Source organism: Podarcis bocagei (genome assembly GCF_964188305.1).
Source record: "Podarcis bocagei genome assembly, chromosome: 1".
NCBI classification, from domain to species: domain Eukaryota; kingdom Metazoa; phylum Chordata; class Lepidosauria; order Squamata; family Lacertidae; genus Podarcis; species Podarcis bocagei.
In genome coordinates, this window is record NC_138125.1 from 78,374,044 (window position 1) to 78,400,635 (window position 26,592).

General features: G+C 44.8%; 1 protein-coding gene and 1 long non-coding RNA gene across 5 annotated transcripts in view; one reads left to right on the forward strand and one right to left on the reverse strand.

Moving 5' to 3' along the window:
* The window catches only part of LOC308591737 (mucin-5AC-like), a 49,026-nt gene that overhangs the window by 10,170 nt on the left and 12,264 nt on the right, over positions 1-26,592 (reverse strand). Inside the window, exons 13-30 of the mRNA XM_081202639.1 lie at positions 26,252-26,431; positions 25,046-25,285; positions 22,931-23,087; positions 22,363-22,491; positions 21,804-21,948; positions 21,181-21,224; positions 20,904-21,092; positions 11,144-20,110; positions 10,340-10,453; positions 9,274-9,539; positions 8,246-8,414; positions 7,433-7,680; positions 6,713-6,896; positions 5,873-6,104; positions 4,936-5,114; positions 4,110-4,179; positions 2,061-2,161; positions 1,076-1,107 (exon numbers count right to left, since the gene is read on the reverse strand). Of these exons, the coding sequence (XP_081058765.1) occupies positions 1,076-1,107; positions 2,061-2,161; positions 4,110-4,179; positions 4,936-5,114; positions 5,873-6,104; positions 6,713-6,896; positions 7,433-7,680; positions 8,246-8,414; positions 9,274-9,539; positions 10,340-10,453; positions 11,144-20,110; positions 20,904-21,092; positions 21,181-21,224; positions 21,804-21,948; positions 22,363-22,491; positions 22,931-23,087; positions 25,046-25,285; positions 26,252-26,431 (11,646 nt within the window). The remainder of the gene's footprint in view (positions 1-1,075; positions 1,108-2,060; positions 2,162-4,109; positions 4,180-4,935; positions 5,115-5,872; positions 6,105-6,712; positions 6,897-7,432; positions 7,681-8,245; positions 8,415-9,273; positions 9,540-10,339; positions 10,454-11,143; positions 20,111-20,903; positions 21,093-21,180; positions 21,225-21,803; positions 21,949-22,362; positions 22,492-22,930; positions 23,088-25,045; positions 25,286-26,251; positions 26,432-26,592) is intronic.
* Positions 1-26,592, forward strand: part of LOC308592176 — a 41,963-nt gene that overhangs the window by 3,023 nt on the left and 12,348 nt on the right. For all 4 annotated transcript variants that reach the window (XR_014010408.1, XR_014010409.1, XR_014010410.1 and 1 more), the window contains exon 3: positions 25,407-25,459. This is a non-coding gene — a long non-coding RNA (uncharacterized lncRNA). The remainder of the gene's footprint in view (positions 1-25,406; positions 25,460-26,592) is intronic.

The window sequence follows — 26,592 nt, forward strand, 5'->3', positions numbered from 1 at the left end:
AACTTACAGTAACTGTGCAATAAGCTTTGGACCAGAGCCATACAATACAACTTGAAGGTGCTTCTTAAGGATTGTTTCCACCACCCCACAAATGGCTATAAAAAGACTTCCTTAAATTATAAGATATGCTGAACCAGGTTAAATTTCCTTCTAGGCTGTTTCAGGGAGATGCACATATATAGCATTGGTTCTATATGTGCATTAGGCATGGCCTTCTGAGTCCTCTGAAAGTCTTGTTGGTCTTCTTCTGAAACCCAAGCAAAATACCGGTACTTACGATGGAGACCACAACCTCTACCAGCTGCTATTTTAATTTCCATCACTTCCATGCAAAGCCTTTCTTTGAGATCACAAAGTGTTGCATTAGATGTTAGTCCTACTCAGAATAGACCCATTGAAAGTGATGGACATGACTGAGTTTGGCCCATTAATATTAGTGTGTCTAATCTGATGTTTCAAAGGCTTCAGGGGACAACTGGTGTACCTCTCAGTCCAAAGGGGACTGGAAAGTGTGCTGTACAATCCATCTGACAGCTATAGAGCCCAGGAGAGGCTGGTATTTCAGACTATGTCTGCCTCTCCTTCAGAAGCACTTCTATATTTCTGACCAGCTCACTGTTTCTGCATGTTGATAATAATTATCTGGATCTACATGCCAGTTATGCATACCAAAACTACAAATCTTTTTGCTACAAAGAAAAGTTTCAATGACTTCTATTGCTTTCTTTTGATTATTCTCCAACACACACACACACACACACACACACACACACACTGTATAACAATAACAAGAAACTAAATTAAATAAAATATTGTGAATTCTCTCCCCCCCCCCCATGGCTTTACCCTCCCTCCTAAAATCTGAAATGATCTCCAACTCCTACTACAACATAAAATGATGCCCTTGTCTGGTAAAGCAGAAGTTTTGCTGCCTTGTGAATGTATGTGCAGGGGTGCAGGGTGTTGCAGTCATAGTGAGGCCAATTATTAGTCCCTTGTCAGTTCTGGATGATTCTCTATGTTGCCTTTGTATGGGCAACGGTCTAGGCATCATCTTTCCAAGTGAAATACTCACTGGTTTGGGCAATCCGTCTGGTCCCACGCAGCCTGAAAATAAATAAAGGCATAAGAATTCATACAGATCCCTTATATTCCATAAACATGTAAACTGCCTTAACTTTAACACAAGTTTCCTGTAGCCATAACCATTTGCTTTTAAACATTATTATGCAGCTTTTTCCAGCTAAGTAACCAGTTTATACAGAGAATTTCACCACATGATGAATTTTTACAGGATTCTTCCTGGGTTGTTCTTTAAAAACATACCTCCATGCAGTATAATGAAAATACAGGAATAGCAATACTGTATTAACCACATAGTACTAAAACGTAATTTCATCACATGGAGCGGAGCATTTATGTGTAACCACAGAAGGAAATGGATGCTGAGGGTGCCATAGCATCCTACTATTCTTCACCACTTGTGGCATGCCCCCTGCAGGTCAGGTGCTCATTTTGTGTTTACAGACATAATTTGAAATTACAGAAAGACATGCAAATGTTAGAAAAAGCTAAAGTTACCCTTGTGTTATTTAGGCCCTAATTATACACATGCACACACCTCTGAGCAGATAAGTAGAGGATTGCCCTTCCACATACCACCTCTAATGATCTTCATAAGCTGTTTATTAGGGGCAACAGACCAGAAATAAACCATACAGGACAAGCGTAGCATAGTAACAGCGGCTTAGAAACTAGAAACTAGCAAATATACAAAATAGCAAATAGCTCCAGGTAATCCCCTGGAAATAATCCTTCCAGCTTTAGGTGGTTAACTGACTTCTTATTGTCACAGCCACCAACAGAAATTTGACTGCTGTCTTTAAAACTTGTGGGATTTTATCTCCCAGCAAATGTTTAACATAGAATTGAGTTGACCATCCTGGTAATTTGGCCAGTAAAGGGCCAATCATTTGCTGATGAACTCCAACACCTTTAATTATGCATCTGCTTTTGGTTTAAATTGACATAATTAGCCGATCAGGATTAGAGAAACTTACCGCATGTTTTGACACAGATATCCGTGTATGTATTGAAGAGGATTTTGTCCTCTGGGCAGAAGCATCCTTCAGCAACATGCTCACTTTTATCTTTGGTTGGCCTGCAAGGAAAAGAAGAGGAGATAATATTATTACCAGTTCTGTAATCAAACAGTTTAATAGCTTCAATGCTCACCTTCGTAAAAACACTATTTTTCTAAGGGATTACAGTATTTAAATGCAAAAGAAAACTGGCGCTTTCCTAAGAAGTAAATAAATACAGTGGTGCCCCGCAAGACGAATGCCTCGCAAGACGGAAAACCCGCTAGACGAAAGGGTTTTACGTTTTTGAGCTGCTTCGCAAGACGAATTTCCCTATGGGCTTGCTTCGCAAGACGAAAACGTCTTGCGAGTGTTCCGATTTTTTTCCGCTCCCCCCCTTTTTCTAAGCCGCTAAGCCACTAATAGCCTTTTAGCCGCTAATCCGCTAAGCCTTTAATAGCCGCTAATCCGCTAAACTGCTAATAGCGCTAATCCGCTAAGCCGCTAATACGGTTGCTTCACAAGACGAAAAAACCGCTAGACGAAGAGACTCGCGGAACGGATTATTTTCGTCTTGCGAGGCACCACTGTACTGGAGCCATTCACTATAGATGGCATAATAAGAGACAACAGGTTAATTGCAACAGTTTATGTTAAGAGTAAGAACTGTGTGTTGGGAATCTGGTCAGCACAATTATTTGCATGTCTACTCAGAAATAAGTTTTTCAGGTCAATGGCACTTACTCTCAAGTAAGTGTGCATATGGTTGTAGATTAACAGTGCACACTGAACCACTTCTACTCAGGTCAAAAGTGCTGTAGGCTGAATCTGGCCTATGGGCTGTCACTTCTCCACCCCCAATTTAAACCAGTGAAAGCTAGTCTGCCAGGCCACTGTGCTCAAGCTTTAAACACTACACTAGTAGGAAGAAATCTTTGAAAGGATCTTTCCTAATCTATTTACAGTGGTACTTTGGGTTACATACGCTTCAGGTTACATACGCTTCAGGTTACAGACTCCGCTAACCCAGAAATAGTACCTCGGGTTAAGGATAAGAATAGAAATCATGCTCCGGCGGCGCGGCAGCAGCAGGAGACCCCATTAGCTAAAGTGGTGCTTCAGGTTAAGAACGGTTTCAGGTTAAGAACGGACCTCCGGAACTAATTAAGTACTTAACCCGAGGTACCACTGTACAATGCTATCCAATTGCACTATGCATGGGATCAGGGTTGAAACAGAATCCCTTTTTTGAGCTAAGAACAAGGTAATGCGGAATAGTTATCCTGGCTTTAAACTCTTTTCACCTGCTCTGCTTTACTTAATTTGGGACGGACCCCACCTTTTAACACCCTTGACTTAAGGTAACCAAGCTGAATAGAGAGAGTTAAAGCTAGAATAACTATTCAACATTACCATGATTTATGGTATCAGGTATGCATGCTAATCCATTTATGTGGCCTATACAGTATTTGTACTCTTGCCTCATTAATTTGTGCAGAGTACAAGCGAGTATGTGATTCCAGGGTAGACGGGTTTAGCACCAAACGTTAGAATTACCATGCCCTGGATTAGCCATAGGGATAGGGAGGGCCTGGAGAACCTGAAAAGGTTTATGGTGCCCTGGAGGACTGACTGGATCTTGAAAACATCCTTGTAAAATGAGTAGAGTTGAAAGACCAAGGCAGGGACTTCTGTGGTGGGAACTGCTCAGGCTCTGGCAGGTTTAAAGTATCTACCAGCAAAGAATGCAGTTTAACCAGGGTTAAAAACCTGAAGCTGGCAATCATAATTATTTGGGGAGGAATTGACATGGAATGAATGACCATATAAATAGATAAGAATGCATTTTTTTTTAACAAATCCTATTAATTAATGCAACATTCCCCTAAAAATTAACACATCAACTATCCACTGCTGCCATACTTGGGAAGATACTAACTAATTAAAGATCTTCATCTAAAGATCTTGATATGACCTTTATACATTCACCATTTTCTAGCAAGAGCTAATTATTTAGTTAATACATACCCATCATCACAGGTGACAGGGTGAATGGGGCCACATGCATTGTACACCTTGTCTTTGGGGCAGTGGTATGCTGTATATAAGAGAATAAAATGTGTCATTAAAAAGCAGAATGACTCCAACATGAGGCAGAACTATGTATTACATGTTGTCATATTATGTTTTTCCCATTAGCTTTTAAAAAAAATCACATAAAGCATCTATGGTTGGCATCAGATTGAATGAAGGAGTGACTTTTGCCAAGGCAAGGCACACCCATACCCAGAGGACTGCTGTAAGCCCCAGTGCATGCTCAACCCTGACCTACAAATGGAAATATCCATAGCTGAGAACATGGATTCAATACAGACATCCACAGATGGATTCTGATCCAGTGGAGAGAACCTGTTGGTGGAAAGAGAGGGAGGCAACATTTGCCAATTCCCCCATCCTCTTGCAGTGCCACCTCCCATGTTGATCTGGAGGATCCTCCAACCCTCTGGAGCAGTTTCAGAGGTTGAAATGGGCTTCAGGGAGATGGAGCAATTAGCAAAAGTCAACTTCCCTTCCCTTCTGCTGCTCCCTTCCATTCAACAGGAGCAAAGTCTGGATTCAACCCACTATGAAGTGCAGAAGCTGAAATCTTAATTCTTGTGAAAAAAGACAAAGACTGAGGGAAACAAACATGCAACTGAAGTTAGAACATGCTATTGTTCAGTTTGCATTGATTACTATTCATCTGCTGACACCGTTTTGAATGGTTGATTGATTGGTTCACTCAGCTATTATTGCTCTACGATAAATTGCTGCTCACTTTAGGATAAGCGAAAATACGTTGTCTTCCACTTACGGCATTTTCCTAGCGTCATGTTCCTCCAGTCAGTACAAACCCCTTTAGCTATGCAGAGGGAAGCATATATCTCCAAATTGTAGCAAGGCACAGAATCATTGGAAGACTGACAGGCTTCAAGGAGGCAGTCTTCATAGTATATTCTGGGAGGCAGAACCTTATGGCATTCTTCAAAGACACTTCAAATACAAAAGAATACATGGTTGAACTATGGCTCATAAATATTGCAATGTCCCCTTGCCACCCCATTTTCAGTATGAAACTGCGACTGAAAGGATAATATTCTTAGCAAATATGTACAGTACATTTCACAATGATATCAATTCTAGAAAGATCAGCTTTGTATTACTATGGAAGTAAAAATCCTACAGTGTTGCAATGTTAAAGCTCTTTATGGTATATAAGGTAGCCGAGATGCCTTGAAGATACTAAAACAATGTCATGCTTATTGTTGGATGGATCTTATGTTCTTTGTATACTGTGTTAGTTTTATGATGTTAGCCACCCTGAGCCTGGCTCCGGCTGGGGAGGGCGGGGTATAAATAAAATTTATTATTATTATTATTATTATTATTATTATTATTATTATTATTATTATCTGTGAAATATAAGAACAATAAAGGAAAAGGGTGTTATCTATCCCTAGAAAACATTCCTGATGTCCTAGCAGTAGATAAAAACATAAGAATATAAGGTAAAAAGCTCTGCTGGAGCAGACCAAAGCTTTATCTTTCTAGTCCTGTGGTCAACCAGTGGCTTATGTCCTGCCCACAAGCTGGACAGATGAGGTCATGTGCACAATGTCTTGGTGATGATTTTATGTTCCTATGTGTTCATCAGAAGTGGGTTTTTTTTAAAAAAATAAAGTTGTCAAAGCGATAGCTTGCTCTGCAGGATCTAACAGCTGAAGCATTTGTAAAGGCTGTGTTGAACTTACTCGCTCACAATCAGCTCACACAGAGGAGATGGAGTGGTGCAGGGTGTTGGTGCTGGTGTTGTCGTTCTTGGCTCATGCGGTGTTGTTGTTGGAGGTGATGTTGTTGGCACTCCATAGCAATGGGGCTTGTTTTTATCGTAGGTCTTCCAGTAGCTGGCCATTTCTGAGCAAGAGGAAGCTTCATGGCCGTTGGGGAGGCGGCAGTCATCTGTCTTGTCATTTGAACATACTCCTAGGAGGGAGAAAGGGTCGCATTGTAAGTGTGCTGAATATGCAGTATACATTAGTGTCACTCTGAATGACATTGAAATAACAAAGCGGACTTCCTAATTGAAAAAGCCATTGTTGCTATCATAAAGTGTACCTTATATGCATATTCTGTTTCCTACTCTTCAGTATGGATATATTAGTCAAACCCAGGCTTCCTCAACCTCAGCTCTCCAGATGTTTTGAGACTACAATTCCCATCACCCCGACCACTGGTCCTGCTAGCTAGGGATCATGGGAGTTGTAGGCCAAAAACATCTGGAGGGCCGAGGTTGAGGAAGCCTGGTCAAACCATAGGTCCACCAAGCCCAATTAGGTCTACTCTGATGGGCAGCAGTTCTTTCTTCATCCCAAGAACTTTCAGATGTAGATACCAGGAACTGGACCTGGGATGGTCTAACACCACACACATGTGTTTGGCCATGGAGCTGTGGCCCCTCCCCCCAATGGTTAATTTTTCTTTATTGCTTTTCTAATGCTCCACATCTTCCTATGTAAAGAAATTTGTTTTGAAGGAATAACATTGTGAAAAAGGATTTGAATGGTTGGGGATGTTTTGATCCCTTTACTTACCACATTGCCCCTCTGTGTTATGCTGAAATAGGTCAAAGGGGAGTTTTACTGAGAAAGTGAGCCCGTTGAAAGATATAAAAGCTTGGAGTGCAGGGATTTCGACACTCATGACAGTTCCAGTACTGGTGACAGAAATACCATATTTGGTGAAATCTCCATTGACCGGCTCATGGTTGAAAAAAATCTGAAACAGCAGCACAAAAGAGGCAAAAGAATATAAATCTGGAGGATTCAGAGTCTTCCAGAGCACTTGAGGGCAATCAGTCCTGGCCATGCTGATATTTCCTAGCTGCCTGTTTTTATACTACTTTTAATACTGCAATGATTATTTTACTGTGTTATTGTATTTAATTAAAAACAGTAAGCCATAGTTTTTAACTGAAAACATACAGACACATGTATATATATGTGTGTGTGTGCGTGTATGTCATTGATTCTATAACCATTAACTGGAAGTAAAGTGCATTAAACTCAGTGGGGGCTTTCTTCTGAGTAGTCATTATAGAGATGCACAGTTTGAGGAATAGCATCTCAATCCTAAACATAATCTACATCATGGGATTAAGTAGCATTCCTCAAACAGGCACTTTGCCATGATTGTTATGTAAATTTTACAACCCATTAGCTGGTTTATAAATGTCATTTTGACATTTTTGTTTTGGTAAAAAATTATTATTGTAGGAAGCTGACACAGTTTGAGAAATCTGTGGCACACAGTACCTTGTTAATTCTCACTCCTTCATGCACTTCACTGCTTAGCACAACTTCCATTGAGTTGTAATTTACAATGATGGCTCTGGAACAGGGCTGATTGTTAGTGACATCACAGAAATAATTGTCAAGCAAAACACTGAGGTTTCCATGTATATTCACAATCTCTTTCACCAAGATGTAAGTGCAGTTGTCATAGAAAGTGTAATTAGTGCCATCAAATGTCAGATAGTTAGCATCCCAACCAGTGCAAATACCTGTAACAGAAATCAAAAGATCAAATAAGGTTCACCTGGAGTGTAGTCTTGAGCAAACCAGAGTAACCAAGGTAAATATACACTGTGAAATCATTGGTTATTATGCTGTTGCTTGTATTAACTTTGATGGGCTAGGTCCTAGTTTGGTACACCAATTAGAAAGTGGGAATAATAAGAGAATTCTAGGAGAGCAATGTTGATGGTGCAGATTTTGTGGTGAAACAACTGCCATAGCCAGAGTCCTGATGACTAGTGACAGCCAGGGCAGGAATTGGTTGAACCACAGCATTTTCTCCCTTACTCCTTTCCATTGAAATATGAAAAGCCACCGGTTGACTTTTTTAGGAGTATGCTAGAGAAACAAGAGGTTTAGGCTTCTGCAAATCCATAGCCTTCCCTGAAAGACCCTCAAAAGTCTCACCTCCCTCAATAAATGGAATTGCAACTGCATGACATTACACCCCCTGAGCTTTGTACGATACAATCCTGTAAGTTAAATATCTTAATCTCTCATTCCATATCATAAAGATATATGTACTTTTTCTGAATGCTCAGTTATACTTACATTCACATTCATAGCGTTCGACACAGCCATCCTTATCTACTATTTTTATCGGTGGGAGTCCACTCACACATACTGTCTTCTCTACAGGTGGTTGCGGCTTCAGAACTATTTTGCTGTTTCCTTCACAAGTTGCCACAGTGCAGTTGTTAAATATCCAAGTTTCATTGGTCTAGAGGGAAACCAGAGAAAAAATATTCTACAAGTGTCATACTCTTAGAAAGACACCATCTCCACTACCAAGGGTTCTTGTCCTACTGGAAGAGGAAAACCCATCTGGAGGCAAAATGGGGTGTTAGGGGGAGAGGCTGTTTCTCAATGGTAGAGCACATGGTGTGCATGCAAAAGGTCCCATGTTTAATCCTTAGCAACTCTAGATAGCCCCAGGGAAGACTCCTATATGAAACCCTGAGGAGTCATTAGCAGTCAACAAGGACAAGAGTGAGATAAATAGACCCATAGTCTGCCTTGGTATAAGCCAGCTTGCTATGTTTTAGAAAAGTGAGGCAAACAAGAACATTTGGAATGGACTTGAGATTTCTCCATATATGACTGTGTGGCAGGGGTAGGCAACCTGTAGCCTACCCAAAGTTGTTGAATTCCAGTTCCCACCAGTTCCAACCACCAGTGGTCAGGGATAATGAGACTTTGAATCCAGTAACATCAAGATCCCCATCCATTTTCAGTGAGAACAATAGCACAAATAAGATCTATAACAAGAGAGTTGATTGTGACCAAGTGCATGTTCACATGACAGCTCCTCATACCTCCCAAAACAGTGGTGCTCATACAGCATGAATTGTGGGCAAAAGTCCCTGGGGTAGTCAGGATTTTCTTTTCAACATAGACACCTCGTTCACCAAGAGAGGATTCATTTGATGGTTTTTAAGAGGGGTGAAAATGGAGTGAGAGAGGCATTTGGTAGCCAACAGCTTTCCCCAACATGGAGCCCTTTTGATGTTTAGGGCTACAGCCTCTCATCAGCTAGCAAAAGCTATCCCCAATGTATGTATGAAAACAATGATAATTACCTTTCTTGGTGGATCAATATTAGGGCAACCTGTTACAGGAGTTGTGGGGGTTGATACAGCTGCAGTAGTGTATACTCTGGTTGATGGAACAACAGTAGTGGGTGACGGAGAAGGCTGGGTTCCTGCAGTTGTAACTGATGGTGTTGATGGGTGGGAAGGAGTTGTTGAAGGACATGGTCCCTGGAACACCTCAATTTCACAGCTTCTGTTGCAAACTGCATAAAAACTGCATCCGGAACTATCAGTTCTATTGTATATTACTTCCCCTATTTTAAAAAAGGAGGGAATTTATCATAAAGCACCATGTACGAAAATTATAAAACAAAACATGTCATAACGTTCTAAAATGCAAATAAAGTTCAGATGAATTTGTCTACTGACATGCAGTGCAACTCTCAGCAGCAAGTCTGAGAAAGCATGCATTGGATTGTGTAATTTGTAGTGGGCAAGCTCCAACCCCACACCACCATGGGAGATCAGCAAGAGGTTCAGCCGAGGCTTGTGACTCACAATCCTAGGGAGTAAAAGGACATGTTGGCCACCTGTTAAAAGTAATGGCTGGCAGATAGTAGTAGATGTACATGAATATGAGTCAGTTGTAAAAGGGGATAGGGGATAGGTGAGAGATGGATCTATTGACATCTCTGTGGTTCAATACTGTTCAAAGAATGTATGGCATGAGAGAATTACAGAATTCATCTCAGCTAATACTTTTGTTCCCTAGGTTGTTAAAACATATAAAGCAGTGTAGAGTAAAACACAGATACATAAATTCAGTAAAGCATTGAAAATATCAGCCCCAAACTTGCAAAAAACAAACAAAAAACCCAGATAAAGCAGGATTAATAAAATGATTTAAATGTAAATGTAAAAAGTAAGTAAAAAGGTTTCTACTCCTCCTCAAACTATACAGCAGAGCACCAAAGTAGACTCCCCTGTGGAGAGTGGTGCACAATCATGATGTAGGTATAAGGAAGGACGTATGCTGAGCATATGTACAATCAAAGCAATATGTGAACGAAAACATTGCTTCAGCTGCTTTTCAAATTCATTAAGAGAAACTCACCAGGAGAAAACAAGCCCTTACTAAATCCGGGTACACGGCAGAAACATGGAGTTGTTCTGCTCAAAGTGACTGTTGTAGTTCCTGTTGTAGAAGGTATGGAAGTACTTGTTGCTGCTGAAGACACAATAGAAAAGAAATAAATGTATAACAGTTGTTACGTACTGCTTGAAGACATACTGCTGGAAATGGATGCTAAACACTGTAGATACTTAAGACTTCAGTGTACACTTCCAAAGCACCAACTGAAGCATAACAATTCAGAATTCCAACTGAGCTCAACCGGACTTACATGTATCTTTAGGGCTGGAGAATTTAACTTGATAATTGTACTACAAAAACCAGTTTAATGGATCAGATCAATACTTTGCTTACTTGATGTTCTTATTATACACCTACCATACTATCAAGAAACAGGGGAATCCAGCTATATTCCTCCCAGTATCAAGAAACACACCCCTCCAGTCCAAAGGTGCTGTTAATAAAATTCCAAATATCTAGCCAGAGAGCTATCTACTACTTGTAATAGCATTGAAAACTTCTTTGAAAAATGCACACTGAGATCTAGGCAAACATTTTTGATAAGTTGCTAGCTGATAGACGCTAAGTTTCATAATTGGGATACCAATTTTTGAAAAGGGTGGTATATGAAATAAGATCACCAAGCCCCCATTAATATGAAACAATTTGCTAACATTTGGCATTACACCTGTAATTGAGTAACATGTAATAAATTTAACTGTTGGAATATTTACCAAAGGTAACAAGATTTTCATACCAGGATATGCAGATTCATTCTGTAATTACCTGTTGTAACAACGACCAAAGGCTTAGTGGAAAATGGCACTCTGGTAGGGACAGTTGCTGTTTCTACAGTAATCCCAGTAGTGGATATCGTCGACACAGGTTTGGAAACATGGGTAGATGGAAGAGATGTGGTTGAAACGGTGGAAGCCACTCCAGAAGTGATGGAAGGTGTGCTGACGGAGCCAGGGGTTGAGAAAGGGATGGTGGTCATGGGCTTTCCTGTTGTAATTCCAGGAGTGGTGGAAACAAGGGTGGTGCTTTGGGTGGTAGTGACTACAATGGGAGGTCGTGAAGAAGCTGTGTAGGATGCTGGAGTTGTGCTCTTGCCAGCAGTGCTGCCTGGTGTTTCTGTGGTTGTTGGCTTTCCTGTGGTTACTCCTGGAGTTGTAGAAACAAGAGTGGAGCGTTGGGTGGTGGTAAATACAATGGGAGGTGGCGTAGAAACCGTGGAGGATGCTGGAGTTGTGCTTTTGCCTGCCGTGCTGCCAGGTTTTTCTGTGGTAGAAGCAGCAGGTGTGCTTAGTGGTGTTGTGCTAGGATGGCAGGGCTTGTATTCACAGCACTGGTATCTAACCTGGAAGTTATAACACATCTTGTCTGTTTGCTTTGAATTTTCGCACAAAAGTCCAACATGGAGGTTACATTGCACTTCCTGACCAAGCAGATACAGGCTGACATCAGGGTGATTCTCAGCTCTGCATTCAATGTCTTGTGGATGTTTGCAAATATTTCCTCCAGCTTTTCGGATGGTCTCAAAATTCTCTATATCGCCATCATCTGGACTGCTGGTAGGACGGTGCAAATCATACCAGGAGGTCCAGTTACACTTTGGGAGGCACACAGTAGAGGTACTTTCTAGCGTAGTGGTAACAAGGGGAGCCAGGGTGGTTGTTGTGGTCAGCAGGCCTGGAGGGGTTTGTTCAGTGGTCCCGGTGGTGGGTATTGATGAGGAAGACTTGGAAACAGGAGTGGACTGGAGTGTTGTGGCTGTCACAGTGGGGACCACTCCAGTGGAGACAGCAGCAGTGCTGACTGAGCCTGGTGTTGTGAAAGGAAGGGTGGAAAGCGGCGTTGAGTGGGTGGTGGTGGTTGGCTTTCTTGTTGTAACTCCTGGAGTTGTCGGAACAAGGGTGGTGCTTTCGGTGGTGGTGAATACAACGGGAGGTGGCGTAGAGCCCGTGGAGGATGCTGGAGCCGTGCTCTTGCCTGCCGTGCTGCCTGGTGTTTCTGTGGTTGTTGGCTTTCCTGTGGTTACTCCTGGTGTTGTGGAAACAAGGGTGGTGCTTTCGGTGGTGGTATGGACAACAGGAGGTGGCGTAGAGCCCGTGGAGGATGCTGGAACCGTGCTCTTGCCCACCGTGCTACCTGGGGCTTCTGTGGTGGTGGCACTTGTTGTGACTAGTGGCGCTGGCGTGGTTTCACAGTGCTTGTAGTCGCAACACAGTGCTCTCATCTCATAGTCGTAACACATCTTGTACTTCCCTGTCTGTTTGGCATTCTCACAAAGGAGTCCAGTGTTGATATCGCAGATCATGTTCTGTCCAAGTTCAGATGCGCTGAGCTCTGGGTAGTCCACTCCTCTGCACTCCACCTTTTGAGGGTGCTCGCAGATGGTACCGCCCGATGCCTGGATGCTCTTAATGTCCTCACGATCGCCATCCCCAGGGTCGGAGCTTGGAGTGTGAAAACTGAACCAAGAGGTCCACTGGCACTTGGGTTGGCAACCGGTAGTGGTGCTTCCTGGCGTAGTGGTAACAAGGGGAGCCAGGGTGGTTGTTGTGGTCAGCAGGCCTGGAGGGGTTTGTTCAGTGGTCCCGGTGGTGGGTATTGTTGAGGAAGGCTTGGAAACAGGAGTGGACTGGAGTGTTGTGGCTGTCACAGTGGGGACCACTCCAGTGGAGACGGCAGCAGTGCTGACTGAGCCTGGTGTTGTGAGAGGGAGGGTGGAAAGCGGCGTTGAGTGGGTGGTGGTGGTTGGCTTTCTTGTTGTAACTCCTGGAGTTGTCGGAACAAGGGTGGTGCTTTCGGTGGTGGTGAATACAACGGGAGGTGGCGTAGAGCCCGTGGAGGATGCTGGAGCCGTGCTCTTGCCTGCCGTGCTGCCTGGTGTTTCTGTGGTGGTTGGCTTTCCTGTGGTTACTCCTGGTGTTGTGGAAACAAGGGTGGTGCTTTCGGTGGTGGTATGGACAACAGGAGGTGGCGTAGAGCCCGTGGAGGATGCTGGAGCCGTGCTCTTGCCCACCGTGCTACCTGGGGCTTCTGTGGTGGTGGCACTTGTTGTGACCAGTGGCGCTGGCGTGGTTTCACAGTGCTTGTAGTCGCAACACAGTGCTCTCATCTCATAGTCGTAACACATCTTGTACTTCCCTGTCTGTTTGGCATTCTCACAAAGGAGTCCAGTGTTGATATCGCAGATCATGTTCTGTCCAAGTTCAGATGCGCTGAGCTCTGGGTAGTCCACTCCTCTGCACTCCACCTTTTGAGGGTGCTCGCAGATGGTACCGCCCGATGCCTGGATGCTCTTAATGTCCTCGCGATCGCCATCCCCAGGGTCAGAGCTTGGAGTGTGAAAACTGAACCAAGAGGTCCACTGGCATTTGGGTTGGCAACCGGTAGTGGTGCTTCCTGGCGTAGTGGTAACAAGGGGAGCCAGGGTGGTTGTTGTGGTCAGCAGGCCTGGAGGGGTTTGTTCAGTGGTCCCGGTGGTGGGTATTGTTGAGGAAGGCTTGGAAACAGGAGTGGACTGGAGTGTTGTGGCTGTCACAGTGGGGACCACTCCAGTGGAGACGGCAGCAGTGCTGACTGAGCCTGGTGTTGTGAGAGGGAGGGTGGAAAGCGGCGTTGAGTGGGTGGTGGTGGTTGGCTTTCTTGTTGTAACTCCTGGAGTTGTCGGAACAAGGGTGGTGCTTTCGGTGGTGGTGAATACAACGGGAGGTGGCGTAGAGCCCGTGGAGGATGCTGGAGCCGTGCTCTTGCCTGCCGTGCTGCCTGGTGTTTCTGTGGTGGTTGGCTTTCCTGTGGTTACTCCTGGTGTTGTGGAAACAAGGGTGGTGCTTTCGGTGGTGGTATGGACAACAGGAGGTGGCGTAGAGCCCGTGGAGGATGCTGGAGCCGTGCTCTTGCCCACCGTGCTACCTGGGGCTTCTGTGGTGGTGGCACTTGTTGTGACCAGTGGCGCTGGCGTGGTTTCACAGTGCTTGTAGTCGCAACACAGTGCTCTCATCTCATAGTCGTAACACATCTTGTACTTCCCTGTCTGTTTGGCATTCTCACAAAGGAGTCCAGTGTTGATATCGCAGATCATGTTCTGTCCAAGTTCAGATGCGCTGAGCTCTGGGTAGTCCACTCCTCTGCACTCCACCTTTTGAGGGTGCTCGCAGATGGTACCGCCCGATGCCTGGATGCTCTTAATGTCCTCACGATCGCCATCCCCAGGGTCGGAGCTTGGAGTGTGAAAACTGAACCAAGAGGTCCACTGGCATTTGGGTTGGCAACCGGTAGTGGTGCTTCCTGGCGTAGTGGTAACAAGGGGAGCCAGGGTGGTTGTTGTGGTCAGCAGGCCTGGAGGGGTTTGTTCAGTGGTCCCGGTGGTGGGTATTGTTGAGGAAGGCTTGGAAACAGGAGTGGACTGGAGTGTTGTGGCTGTCACAGTGGGGACCACTCCAGTGGAGACGGCAGCAGTGCTGACTGAGCCTGGTGTTGTGAGAGCGAGGGTGGAAAGCGGCGTTGAGTGGGTGGTGGTGGTTGGCTTTCTTGTTGTAACTCCTGGAGTTGTCGGAACAAGGGTGGTGCTTTCGGTGGTGGTGAATACAACAGGAGGTGGCGTAGAGCCCGTGGAGGATGCTGGAGCCGTGCTCTTGCCTGCCGTGCTGCCTGGTGTTTCTGTGGTGGTTGGCTTTCCTGTGGTTACTCCTGGTGTTGTGGAAACAAGGGTGGTGCTTTCGGTGGTGGTATGGACAACAGGAGGTGGCGTAGAGCCCGTGGAGGATGCTGGAGCCGTGCTCTTGCCCACCGTGCTACCTGGGGCTTCTGTGGTGGTGGCACTTGTTGTGACCAGTGGCGCTGGCGTGGTTTCACAGTGCTTGTAGTCGCAACACAGTGCTCTCATCTCATAGTCGTAACACATCTTGTACTTCCCTGTCTGTTTGGCATTCTCACAAAGGAGTCCAGTGTTGATATCGCAGATCATGTTCTGTCCAAGTTCAGATGCGCTGAGCTCTGGGTAGTCCACTCCTCTGCACTCCACCTTTTGAGGGTGCTCGCAGATGGTACCGCCCGATGCCTGGATGCTCTTAATGTCCTCGCGATCGCCATCCCCAGGGTCGGAGCTTGGAGTGTGAAAACTGAACCAAGAGGTCCACTGGCATTTGGGTTGGCAACCGGTAGTGGTGCTTCCTGGCGTAGTGGTAACAAGGGAAGCCAGGGTGGTTGTTGTGGTCAGCAGGCCTGGAGGGGTTTGTTCAGTGGTCCCGGTGGTGGGTATTGTTGAGGAAGGCTTGGAAACAGGAGTGGACTGGAGTGTTGTGGCTGTCACAGTGGGGACCACTCCAGTGGAGACGGCAGCAGTGCTGACTGAGCCTGGTGTTGTGAGAGGGAGGGTGGAAAGCGGCGTTGAGTGGGTAGTGGTGGTTGGCTTTCTTGTTGTAACTCCTGGAGTTGTCGGAACAAGGGTGGTGCTTTCGGTGGTGGTGAATACAACGGGAGGTGGCGTAGAGCCCGTGGAGGATGCTGGAGCCGTGCTCTTGCCTGCCGTGCTGCCTGGTGTTTCTGTGGTGGTTGGCTTTCCTGTGGTTACTCCTGGTGTTGTGGAAACAAGGGTGGTGCTTTCGGTGGTGGTATGGACAACAGGAGGTGGCGTAGAGCCCGTGGAGGATGCTGGAGCCGTGCTCTTGCCCACCGTGCTACCTGGGGCTTCTGTGGTGGTGGCACTTGTTGTGACCAGTGGCGCTGGCGTGGTTTCACAGTGCTTGTAGTCGCAACACAGTGCTCTCATCTCATAGTCGTAACACATCTTGTACTTCCCTGTCTGTTTGGCATTCTCACAAAGGAGTCCAGTGTTGATATCGCAGATCATGTTCTGTCCAAGTTCAGATGCGCTGAGCTCTGGGTAGTCCACTCCTCTGCACTCCACCTTTTGAGGGTGCTCGCAGATGGTACCGCCCGATGCCTGGATGCTCTTAATGTCCTCACGATCGCCATCCCCAGGGTCGGAGCTTGGAGTGTGAAAACTGAACCAAGAGGTCCACTGGCATTTGGGTTGGCAACCGGTAGTGGTGCTTCCTGGCGTAGTGGTAACAAGGGGAGCCAGGGTGGTTGTTGTGGTCAGCAGGCCTGGAGGGGTTTGTTCAGTGGTCCCGGTGGTGGGTATTGTTGAGGAAGGCTTGGAAACAGGAGTGGACTGGAGTGTTGTGGCTGTCACAGTGGGGACCACTCCAGTGGAGACGGCAGCAGTGCTGACTGAGCCTGGTGTTGTGAGAGGGAGGGTGGAAAGCGGCGTTGAGTGGGTGGTGGTGGTTGGCTTTCTTGTTGTAACTCCTGGAGTTGTCGGAACAAGGGTGGTGCTTTCGGTGGTGGTGAATACAACGGGAGGTGGCGTAGAGCCCGTGGAGGATGCTGGAGCCGTGCTCTTGCCTGCCGTGCTGCCTGGTGTTTCTGTGGTGGTTGGCTTTCCTGTGGTTACTCCTGGTGTTGTGGAAACAAGGGTGGTGCTTTCGGTGGTGGTATGGACAACAGGAGGTGGCGTAGAGCCCGTGGAGGATGCTGGAGCCGTGCTCTTGCCCACCGTGCTACCTGGGGCTTCTGTGGTGGTGGCACTTGTTGTGACCAGTGGCGCTGGCGTGGTTTCACAGTGCTTGTAGTCGCAACACAGTGCTCTCATCTCATAGTCGTAACACATCTTGTACTTCCCTGTCTGTTTGGCATTCTCACAAAGGAGTCCAGTGTTGATATCGCAGATCATGTTCTGTCCAAGTTCAGATGCGCTGAGCTCTGGGTAGTCCACTCCTCTGCACTCCACCTTTTGAGGGTGCTCGCAGATGGTACCGCCCGATGCCTGGATGCTCTTAATGTCCTCACGATCGCCATCCCCAGGGTCGGAGCTTGGAGTGTGAAAACTGAACCAAGAGGTCCACTGGCATTTGGGTTGGCAACCGGTAGTGGTGCTTCCTGGCGTAGTGGTAACAAGGGGAGCCAGGGTGGTTGTTGTGGTCAGCAGGCCTGGAGGGGTTTGTTCAGTGGTCCCGGTGGTGGGTATTGTTGAGGAAGGCTTGGAAACAGGAGTGGACTGGAGTGTTGTGGCTGTCACAGTGGGGACCACTCCAGTGGAGACGGCAGGAGTGCTGACTGAGCCTGGTGTTGTGAGAGGGAGGGTGGAAAGCGGCGTTGAGTGGGTGGTGGTGGTTGGCTTTCTTGTTGTAACTCCTGGAGTTGTCGGAACAAGGGTGGTGCTTTCGGTGGTGGTGAATACAACGGGAGGTGGCGTAGAGCCCGTGGAGGATGCTGGAGCCGTGCTCTTGCCCACCGTGCTACCTGGGGCTTCTGTGGTGGTGGCACTTGTTGTGACCAGTGGCGCTGGCGTGGTTTCACAGTGCTTGTAGTCGCAACACAGTGCTCTCATCTCATAGTCGTAACACATCTTGTACTTCCCTGTCTGTTTGGCATTCTCACAAAGGAGTCCAGTGTTGATATCGCAGATCATGTTCTGTCCAAGTTCAGATGCGCTGAGCTCTGGGTAGTCCACTCCTCTGCACTCCACCTTTTGAGGGTGCTCGCAGATGGTACCGCCCGATGCCTGGATGCTCTTAATGTCCTCACGATCGCCATCCCCAGGGTCGGAGCTTGGAGTGTGAAAACTGAACCAAGAGGTCCACTGGCATTTGGGTTGGCAACCGGTAGTGGTGCTTCCTGGCGTAGTGGTAACAAGGGGAGCCAGGGTGGTTGTTGTGGTCAGCAGGCCTGGAGGGGTTTGTTCAGTGGTCCCGGTGGTGGGTATTGTTGAGGAAGGCTTGGAAACAGGAGTGGACTGGAGTGTTGTGGCTGTCACAGTGGGGACCACTCCAGTGGAGACGGCAGCAGTGCTGACTGAGCCTGGTGTTGTGAGAGGGAGGGTGGAAAGCGGCGTTGAGTGGGTGGTGGTGGTTGGCTTTCTTGTTGTAACTCCTGGAGTTGTCGGAACAAGGGTGGTGCTTTCGGTGGTGGTGAATACAACGGGAGGTGGCGTAGAGCCCGTGGAGGATGCTGGAGCCGTGCTCTTGCCCACCGTGCTACCTGGGGCTTCTGTGGTGGTGGCACTTGTTGTGACCAGTGGCGCTGGCGTGGTTTCACAGTGCTTGTAGTCGCAACACAGTGCTCTCATCTCATAGTCGTAACACATCTTGTACTTCCCTGTCTGTTTGGCATTCTCACAAAGGAGTCCAGTGTTGATATCGCAGATCATGTTCTGTCCAAGTTCAGATGCGCTGAGCTCTGGGTAGTCCACTCCCCTGCACTCCACCTTTTGAGGGTGCTCGCAGATGGTACCGCCCGATGCCTGGATGCTCTTAATGTCCTCGCGATCGCCATCCCCAGGGTCAGAGCTTGGAGTGTGAAAACTGAACCAAGATGTCCACTGGCATTTGGGTTGGCAACCGGTAGTGGTGCTTCCTGGCGTAGTGGTAACAAGGGGAGCCAGGGTGGTTGTTGTGGTCAGCAGGCCTGGAGGGGTTTGTTCAGTGGTCCCGGTGGTGGGTATTGTTGAGGAAGGCTTGGAAACAGGAGTGGACTGGAGTGTTGTGGCTGTCACAGTGGGGACCACTCCAGTGGAGACGGCAGCAGTGCTGACTGAGCCTGGTGTTGTGAGAGGGAGGGTGGAAAGCGGCGTTGAGTGGGTGGTGGTGGTTGGCTTTCTTGTTGTAACTCCTGGAGTTGTCGGAACAAGGGTGGTGCTTTCGGTGGTGGTGAATACAACAGGAGGTGGCGTAGAGCCCGTGGAGGATGCTGGAGCCGTGCTCTTGCCTGCCGTGCTGCCTGGTGTTTTTGTGGTTGTTGGCTTTCCTGTGGTTACTCCTGGTGTTGTGGAAACAAGGGTGGTGCTTTCGGTGGTGGTATGGACAACAGGAGGTGGCGTAGAGCCCGTGGAGGATGCTGGAGCCGTGCTCTTGCCCACCGTGCTACCTGGGGCTTCTGTGGTGGTGGCACTTGTTGTGACCAGTGGCGCTGGCGTGGTTTCACAGTGCTTGTAGTCGCAACACAGTGCTCTCATCTCATAGTCGTAACATATCTTGTACTTCCCTGTCTGTTTGGCATTCTCACAAAGGAGTCCAGTGTTGATATCGCAGATCATGTTCTGTCCAAGTTCAGATGCGCTGAGCTCTGGGTAGTCCACTCCTCTGCACTCCACCTTTTGAGGGTGCTCGCAGATGGTACCGCCCGATGCCTGGATGCTCTTAATGTCCTCGTGATCGCCATCTCCAGGGTCGGAGCTTGGAGTGTGAAAACTGAACCAAGAGGTCCACTGGCATTTGGGTTGGCAACCGGTAGTGGTGCTTCCTGCCGTAGTGGTAACAAGGGGTGTCAGGGTGGTTGTTATGCCACCTGTCACTTTAGATGTAGTTCTGGATCCTGCTGTTGTTATTTCTGGTGTTGCTGGAGTTGTTGATGCACCACATGGTGTGTATAGGCAGCATAGGAACCTGATTTCAAAATTCAGGCAGATTGGTGGTGTCTGATCCTTATTGTTGCATATCAAACCGTTAGACTTGGAACATTGTACTTTTTGTCCGAGGGTTTCTATGCTTTCATTAGGAAAGCGCTGAGCTCTGCATTCCACTTCATCTGGCATTTTACATACTTTGTTTCCTCTATCTCTTATTTTCTCTGGTGTTTCATAATCCCCATTGTCTTGTCCAAATTTAGGGTAGCTGACATCATACCATTCTGTCCATTCACATGTTCTATGGACACATACTGTTGTTTGCGCTGTAGTGGATTCTGTAAGAAACAACACCACTGGTTATTTTAATCCGGTTTATTTAGATTATAAATCTCCCTATCTGTTATCTGCCTCCTCTCTCCTTCTCCCATGTAACCTCTCTCCCAAGTTTTTTCTGTAGATGAGGCAGGGATTGGGGGGCGGGGGGAACCAGAAGAGCACATTGGTGGAAGTGGATCATTCCATCTGGGGAGCTGCCATGCTTGAGCCGATTGAACCTTCAACTTAACTTTATGTTGATTTCCATCTTGTATATTTTTATTTTAAAATAATATATGCAACATGTAACAAAAAATATGAATATGGTATATTTGGGGATGTTTTCCTATATTATAGAAGATTTGTAAAGTTTTTCATTATCTCTTCATTTTCTTACATACTTTGTTTATAAATGCTTGCTTTTGATCATGTCGCATTTACATCTAGTTTGGTTGAGATAATTGGTAAAGAATTATGTTATGGAGCTGGCTCAAATACCTAAGTAGCGCTAAGGAGATTGCTCCATTAGTACAAGCCCTGTTGCACTAGTGGGACTCATTTGTGCTGGCTCTATTAACAGAAGTATTTAGTTGAATTTGTCCCTTTGTGTGGTGTTGTATGGCACCTCTGATTTTAACAGCTGACCCAAGATGTGGTGCTATTTGTGCTACTACTGCAGTGGTAGGAGCTGCTTCTCTGCTCTTTGGTGTGGTGCAGTGCATGTCTACTCAGAAGTATTATTCACTGTGTTCAATGGAACTTCTCTCAGCGAAGTTTGGAAAGAGTTGAAGCAAAAGATTTGGACTGAAATACCTGCTTCACTTGGTGTTGTAGTTGAAACTGTAGGTGGTACTGTGGTAGTCCCACCACATCTGAATAGTTCTCTGTGGATTGTTCCATTGACATCACACGTTGCAATCATGCACCAGCCCAAGCCATCTGTGGTGTTGTAGATGACATCCTTGTAGATATATGTCTTTCCTTCATAATAGCAGTAGCATGCTGAAAATTGACAGAGTAAGAATGGTCAGGTAACATCATATGAAATATGATATAAGGTGCCATTCATAACTCACTACATACAGCTTACCTTTGGCATCATAGTTACACTCTATGCCTTTACTGGTGCATGTACTGTAAAAAAATGATAGGAAAATGTGAGACCCAGGAATCATAAAACTGCATTCTGCTGTTTATTTTCTACTTAGTTTGGTCTGGAAGTTAATTTCATAGTTTTTCCCCTGCCTCCTTAAGCATTCATTTACCGTACTACTTCTTGTCTGTGATTTCATCTACCACATTCACACTGAATTGCAAATAGGAACATTCTAATAATTTTCTTGTTCTGGTTTTTGGGATTTATTGTGTATGTAAAATCCAATTTAAAATATTACTTCAATCAATTAGATTCTCAGCATACTTCATTCTAATGGTATATTATGAGTATATGATAAAGGATGCAATCAGAGCAACAAGATTCATTCTAGAATCAACAAGAATAACATCTCAAGGGGTATACAGAGAGTACAGTAGTACCACCGGTTGCGAACGGGATCCATTCTGGAGGTCCAGCCGGATCTCAAGGTTTTCGCTACCCAATGAAAAGGTTTGTCGCTTTCACAACCTGAAGTTTACGTTACCGAGAGTAACGTAACTGGAGGTGCTACTGTAATTGATCATTTCTCTTAGTGTTGTCAAGCTATACATACTTACCATGCCTGACATGTCTTTCTTGAGTCAAATGTTTTTCCTAGTGGATGATAGTTACCCTGATCATCATAACAGCCACACACATCAACACACGTCATCTCATCCTCATTGAAATAAGGCCTGTCTGCTGGACAGTGTGGGTAGCAGCCTGAGACAAAGGAAGGTGTGAGGGAGATAAGAGCAATATATAAAATCTGTCAAAAAGCAATTCCATTTAATTTACTTTTTTTTTTTGGGGGGGGGTATTTTAATTAATATTTGTCATTGGTCCAGTGCTGGGATCTTTCCACCAATAGCTTTTCCACATGCTTCCAAGTTTCCATGAAAGGAAAAAGGTTGTGGTCATTTGCAGGTGTGTCGAATGAGCCCTTGATCACATCTAGGCTGGCTCTTAGAATTTAAGCCTGACTGCAAGCCATTTGAAACCCAAAAAGATGAGAACACAAGGTGACCTATTTTCTATTGGTTTAGACAACCAACAACACTCCCCCAAACTTGAAACCTATTAAATGTTGTGCATAGCTGGCTTAATGACCCTATAAGTCACTAGAAGTCTTCTTACCTTCCAAGCCAGGCAACTGATAATGGCATCTCCCGCTTGGGTTTCTGCATGTCTTCATGCATGGGGCTCCACAAGGCTTGTAGTGCCATTCACATTCACGTTCATCATTGTAATAATCACAGAACATTGCTAAGGGGAACCGAAAGAAAAAGGTTGAGGACCAGACATTCCACCATGGATCTGTATTGCTGTCAATGCCATTAAAATAATGGTGGGCACCATGACAAAGTATGCTCATGAGGCCAATACCTAAACTGATAAGAAGGTGGGAAGCAAAGGCATGAAGAAAGCACTGAAAATGAATGTAGTTATTTCTATTTACTGCAACATAGTTATATCAATAATCCTACATTAGGCAGTTGCTGATTCATTGAAAGTATTCACAGTACTGTACCCCACACACACACACACACACACACACACACACACACACATCCAGACATTTTCTTCAGTGTGCTGTTTATTGTCATATATATCTAATGGAAAAATTATCTTGAAGCTAATATCTCATTTCCCCTTCACCCTCCTCCCACTTCCAGTATACATTCAAGTGTGGTCCAATACTCACGACAGAATGATGGTGTTCTCCATGATATGCACACTCCAAATTCACTACATGCTTGAGCATACGCAGCTACAGCTGTACAGAAGCATTCACAATCTCCCCCCGTGTCACAAGCGCAGGAATCAGTTACACAAGCTTCATAATATCTCGTTGGCTCAACCTGTTAAAACATTGAAGCATCAGCTATGGGTCCTGCTGACATTTCCTAAGTTTGTTCCACGGGCAATAGTGTGTTTGAGAAGTTGTTGGTAATATCCCCACCCCCTGGGTTTGCAATTGCTTTCATAGATTGTTGGCTAGTGTGCAAAAGATCCAAAGGGCCAAACTAAATATGAGGTCTGAATGCATCTTTGCATTTAATGTGTAAACAGTAATTATCAGCCCCTCCACCACACCAGCTGATTCTATTTACAGTGGTACCTCGGGTTAAGTACTTAATTCATTCTGGAGATCCGTTCTTAACCTGAAACTGTTCTTAACCTGAAGCACCACTTTAGCTAATGGGGCCTCCTGCTGCCGCCATGCCGCCGGAGCCCGATTTCTGGTCTTATCCTGAAGCAAAGTTCTTAACTTGAAGCACTATTTCTGGGTTAGCGGAGTGTGTAACCTGAAGCGTATGTAACCCGAGGTACCACTGTACATTAAATATTTGCATACAGTGTAACAAAAACAAAAACATAAGGAACGTAAGAAATTCAAAGTCAGCGAGAAGTTCACATCTAAAATGTCTATCCATGAAAAGTGTCCTTTCAGGGAGTGCTAGTTGCATTTTAAAAAATACCCCCAAAACCTTAAGGTGCAATGGGAAGGCACATTTAACATCCTTTCACACTTTGCTCTAAGTGGTGAAGATAGAGGCTCTGATCCAGAGTGTTCATACAGAAGACTGTACAGCGACTGGTGTGCTCATGCAACTTGCTGAAGAATATGAGCACTGCTCATTCAGGCAGCGTGGATCACCTCTTGGAGAGAGGAGGGGAGGGGAAGGGGTATCCAGACTGACTCCCATACCCACTCTTTCCCTCCAAAAGACTGCACAGACCTGGAACTGCCCTCCCATTATCTTTTTGCATTGGCACAAATACAGGCCTGTAAGCAAAATTCTATTTATGCACACGTATCTTGCCTGCTGTATTGGGGTGGTAAAAGTTCCATAGTTGAATATTCACATCAAGAATTGATTAGCAAAAGAAGGCAATAAATTGGGGAGAAGAGTCGGTGGAAGAAGATTGGAAGAAATTTAAATACTATTTACAGAAATATTGCAAAATTAATGAATGTTAGAATGATGTCAGAATGAAGTTAAGTGGTTTAAGCAGCAATGTTTTAAAGGTGTATGAAAAATGGATTAATAACAGGTGAGAACTTAAAGTTATATTAAGTTAAAGGATTAAGATAAAAATAAAGAGGGAAAGAAACTGCTGAATTAACTAACTGAACTGGAATACAAAAAAGGGAGGTGTGAGGAGGTCAGGGAAGTAAGGATATGAATATATGATATGGAAAGATTGATTTTTTTTTCTTTTTTAAATGTTTTTTATCTTTTTCTGTATTTTTTATTTTTCTTTTTTTCCTTTTTTATTTCTATTGTTGTCTTTTTGTCTAATTTTTTTACTTATGTAACTTTTTTCCTTTGAAAACTTAATAAATATCATTTTTTTTTAAAAAAAGAAGGCAATAAATTGGGTCGTAACAATCAGTTAGGGACTTCCCTTTAAAACAGGAAGAAAAGATATCAGCATAAGCTAATTTTCTGAATGGTCTGTCTTGACTTAGCCTGAATTCTTCTTATTAGTATTTTTCTAAATGGCTTCTTCACAATCCAAAACATTAGAAACAGGATCTAGTGATAAACATTTACACTGAACACACTCCAAAATCTAGAATATGACAGCAGTGGGACACATAGTAGAGGGTTGTTAAAGGCACTACTTAAAGGTGCTGCTAGACAGTCTTCAGAGTTGGTGACATCCTGTAGGGTGTTACGTGCCTTCTGTAATGGACTGTTGAAATCCATGAAACCACCACATGTATAATTATAGACTTGTAATTGCTCAGGAATTGTGGTGAACACCTGAAAAATTCTAGACTTCAAGATAGTTCTGCCGCAAGGTATACCTGAGAGTGGCAGGCAGCAAAGGCCTTGCTGTTGATGATGCTGCATTGCTTCTGTGCCCAGGACTTTCTGTAAGGGTTCTTGAAGCAAGGATCCTTTGTGCATTTGGCTTCAGGACATGTGGGAGACACCTTCCAACTATTACCAAACTCCAGCACATCACTTACTACAGACTGACTCCGGGTAGTGAAGTCATTCATTCCATTGCCATCATAGTTTCCACATAAACCACAGACCTGACCCTGCACAAAGAAGCAATGAAAACACTTGAGTTACAGATAAATTGCATGAACCTCTTAGTCCAACTTAATTTTTGATTTTCTCCCATTTGGTTAATTAACACGCTGCCATCTCTTATTATAGGAAACTATCATTATTTGTTGCATTTAGAAAACACAAGCCATGTGTGCCTAGAGGTAAGAGATTTGTTTTTTCTTTCCTTCCTATGAAGATTATTTTGCATTTGTTCAAAAATACAAACAAAAGAAAGAATTTTATATTGTGTTCGATTTCTCAGTTATTGTTAATCTACAAGTTATTGTCTATTCATAACTTCATAACTTCTCCATCTTATTGCCATATGCTGATCAAAAGGGCAGCAGACATATATTGAAAATATACTGCATTGGTATAAAATTCATTGAAATGTTCAAACATTGCTCATATTTTGAAATGATAACAGAACTATTATATTTGGTCTCCTTATCAAAACATGGTGTTTTCTGGGTCAGTTAAAAAGTAGATGCTTGCAAGGTGAGATTGCAAACAGATACCCATCTAAATCTGAATCATATACCTGTTTACTAATAGTACTTTATACAATATGGATGTCAAGCAGAGGCTGTTTGCAACTTCTTCCATGCGGCAGCAGCTCCCTGTGGAATAGCCCTGTTTGTTTGATATGCCCCATGTCATCTTCAAATAATCCCGGTGGAGGCAGTTGCATGAAAGCCAGTCATGCCGGGAACCAATATATACCAAAGAGACAAGGCATATGAAGTAGTTTCCCTTATGAACCATCCTTTTTGCAGAGGCTATTTCAGATGACCTCCCCATGGTTTCTGTCTTGAAAATCAGCTCTTAAGGTGTGACTCTAAGCACACTTACAATTGAAATAATTGTCATGGAAATGAGTGGGATTTGCATCTAAATTATGCACATTTAAACTTAAAATGTAAGAGGCACTATTCTTGTAAAAAGTGCATCACCTTGAAATCATCACGTAATTTGATAAATACGCTGGTTTTCTTATCCCATAAAAGGATCAGCCCATTGTTTGCTTCAATAACCAAATACATGCCCATGTAGCGAATCTTGTAAGGTACTTGGCCTCCATCACCCCTTTGTATTAATTCATGGCGCTCCTCACTGAGGATCAGATCATAGTTCTGGGGGAGCAAAATAAATAATGGGGGAAAGTCATTACAATGTTCAAAAACAAAAACTGGTGTTCATCATCCATCAACCCTACGTATAATGTGTTGCAGAAAATTCAGGCAGGGAGACTGTTGGGCAGCGAGGTGGGTGGTAAGCCAGAACTCCTAATCTG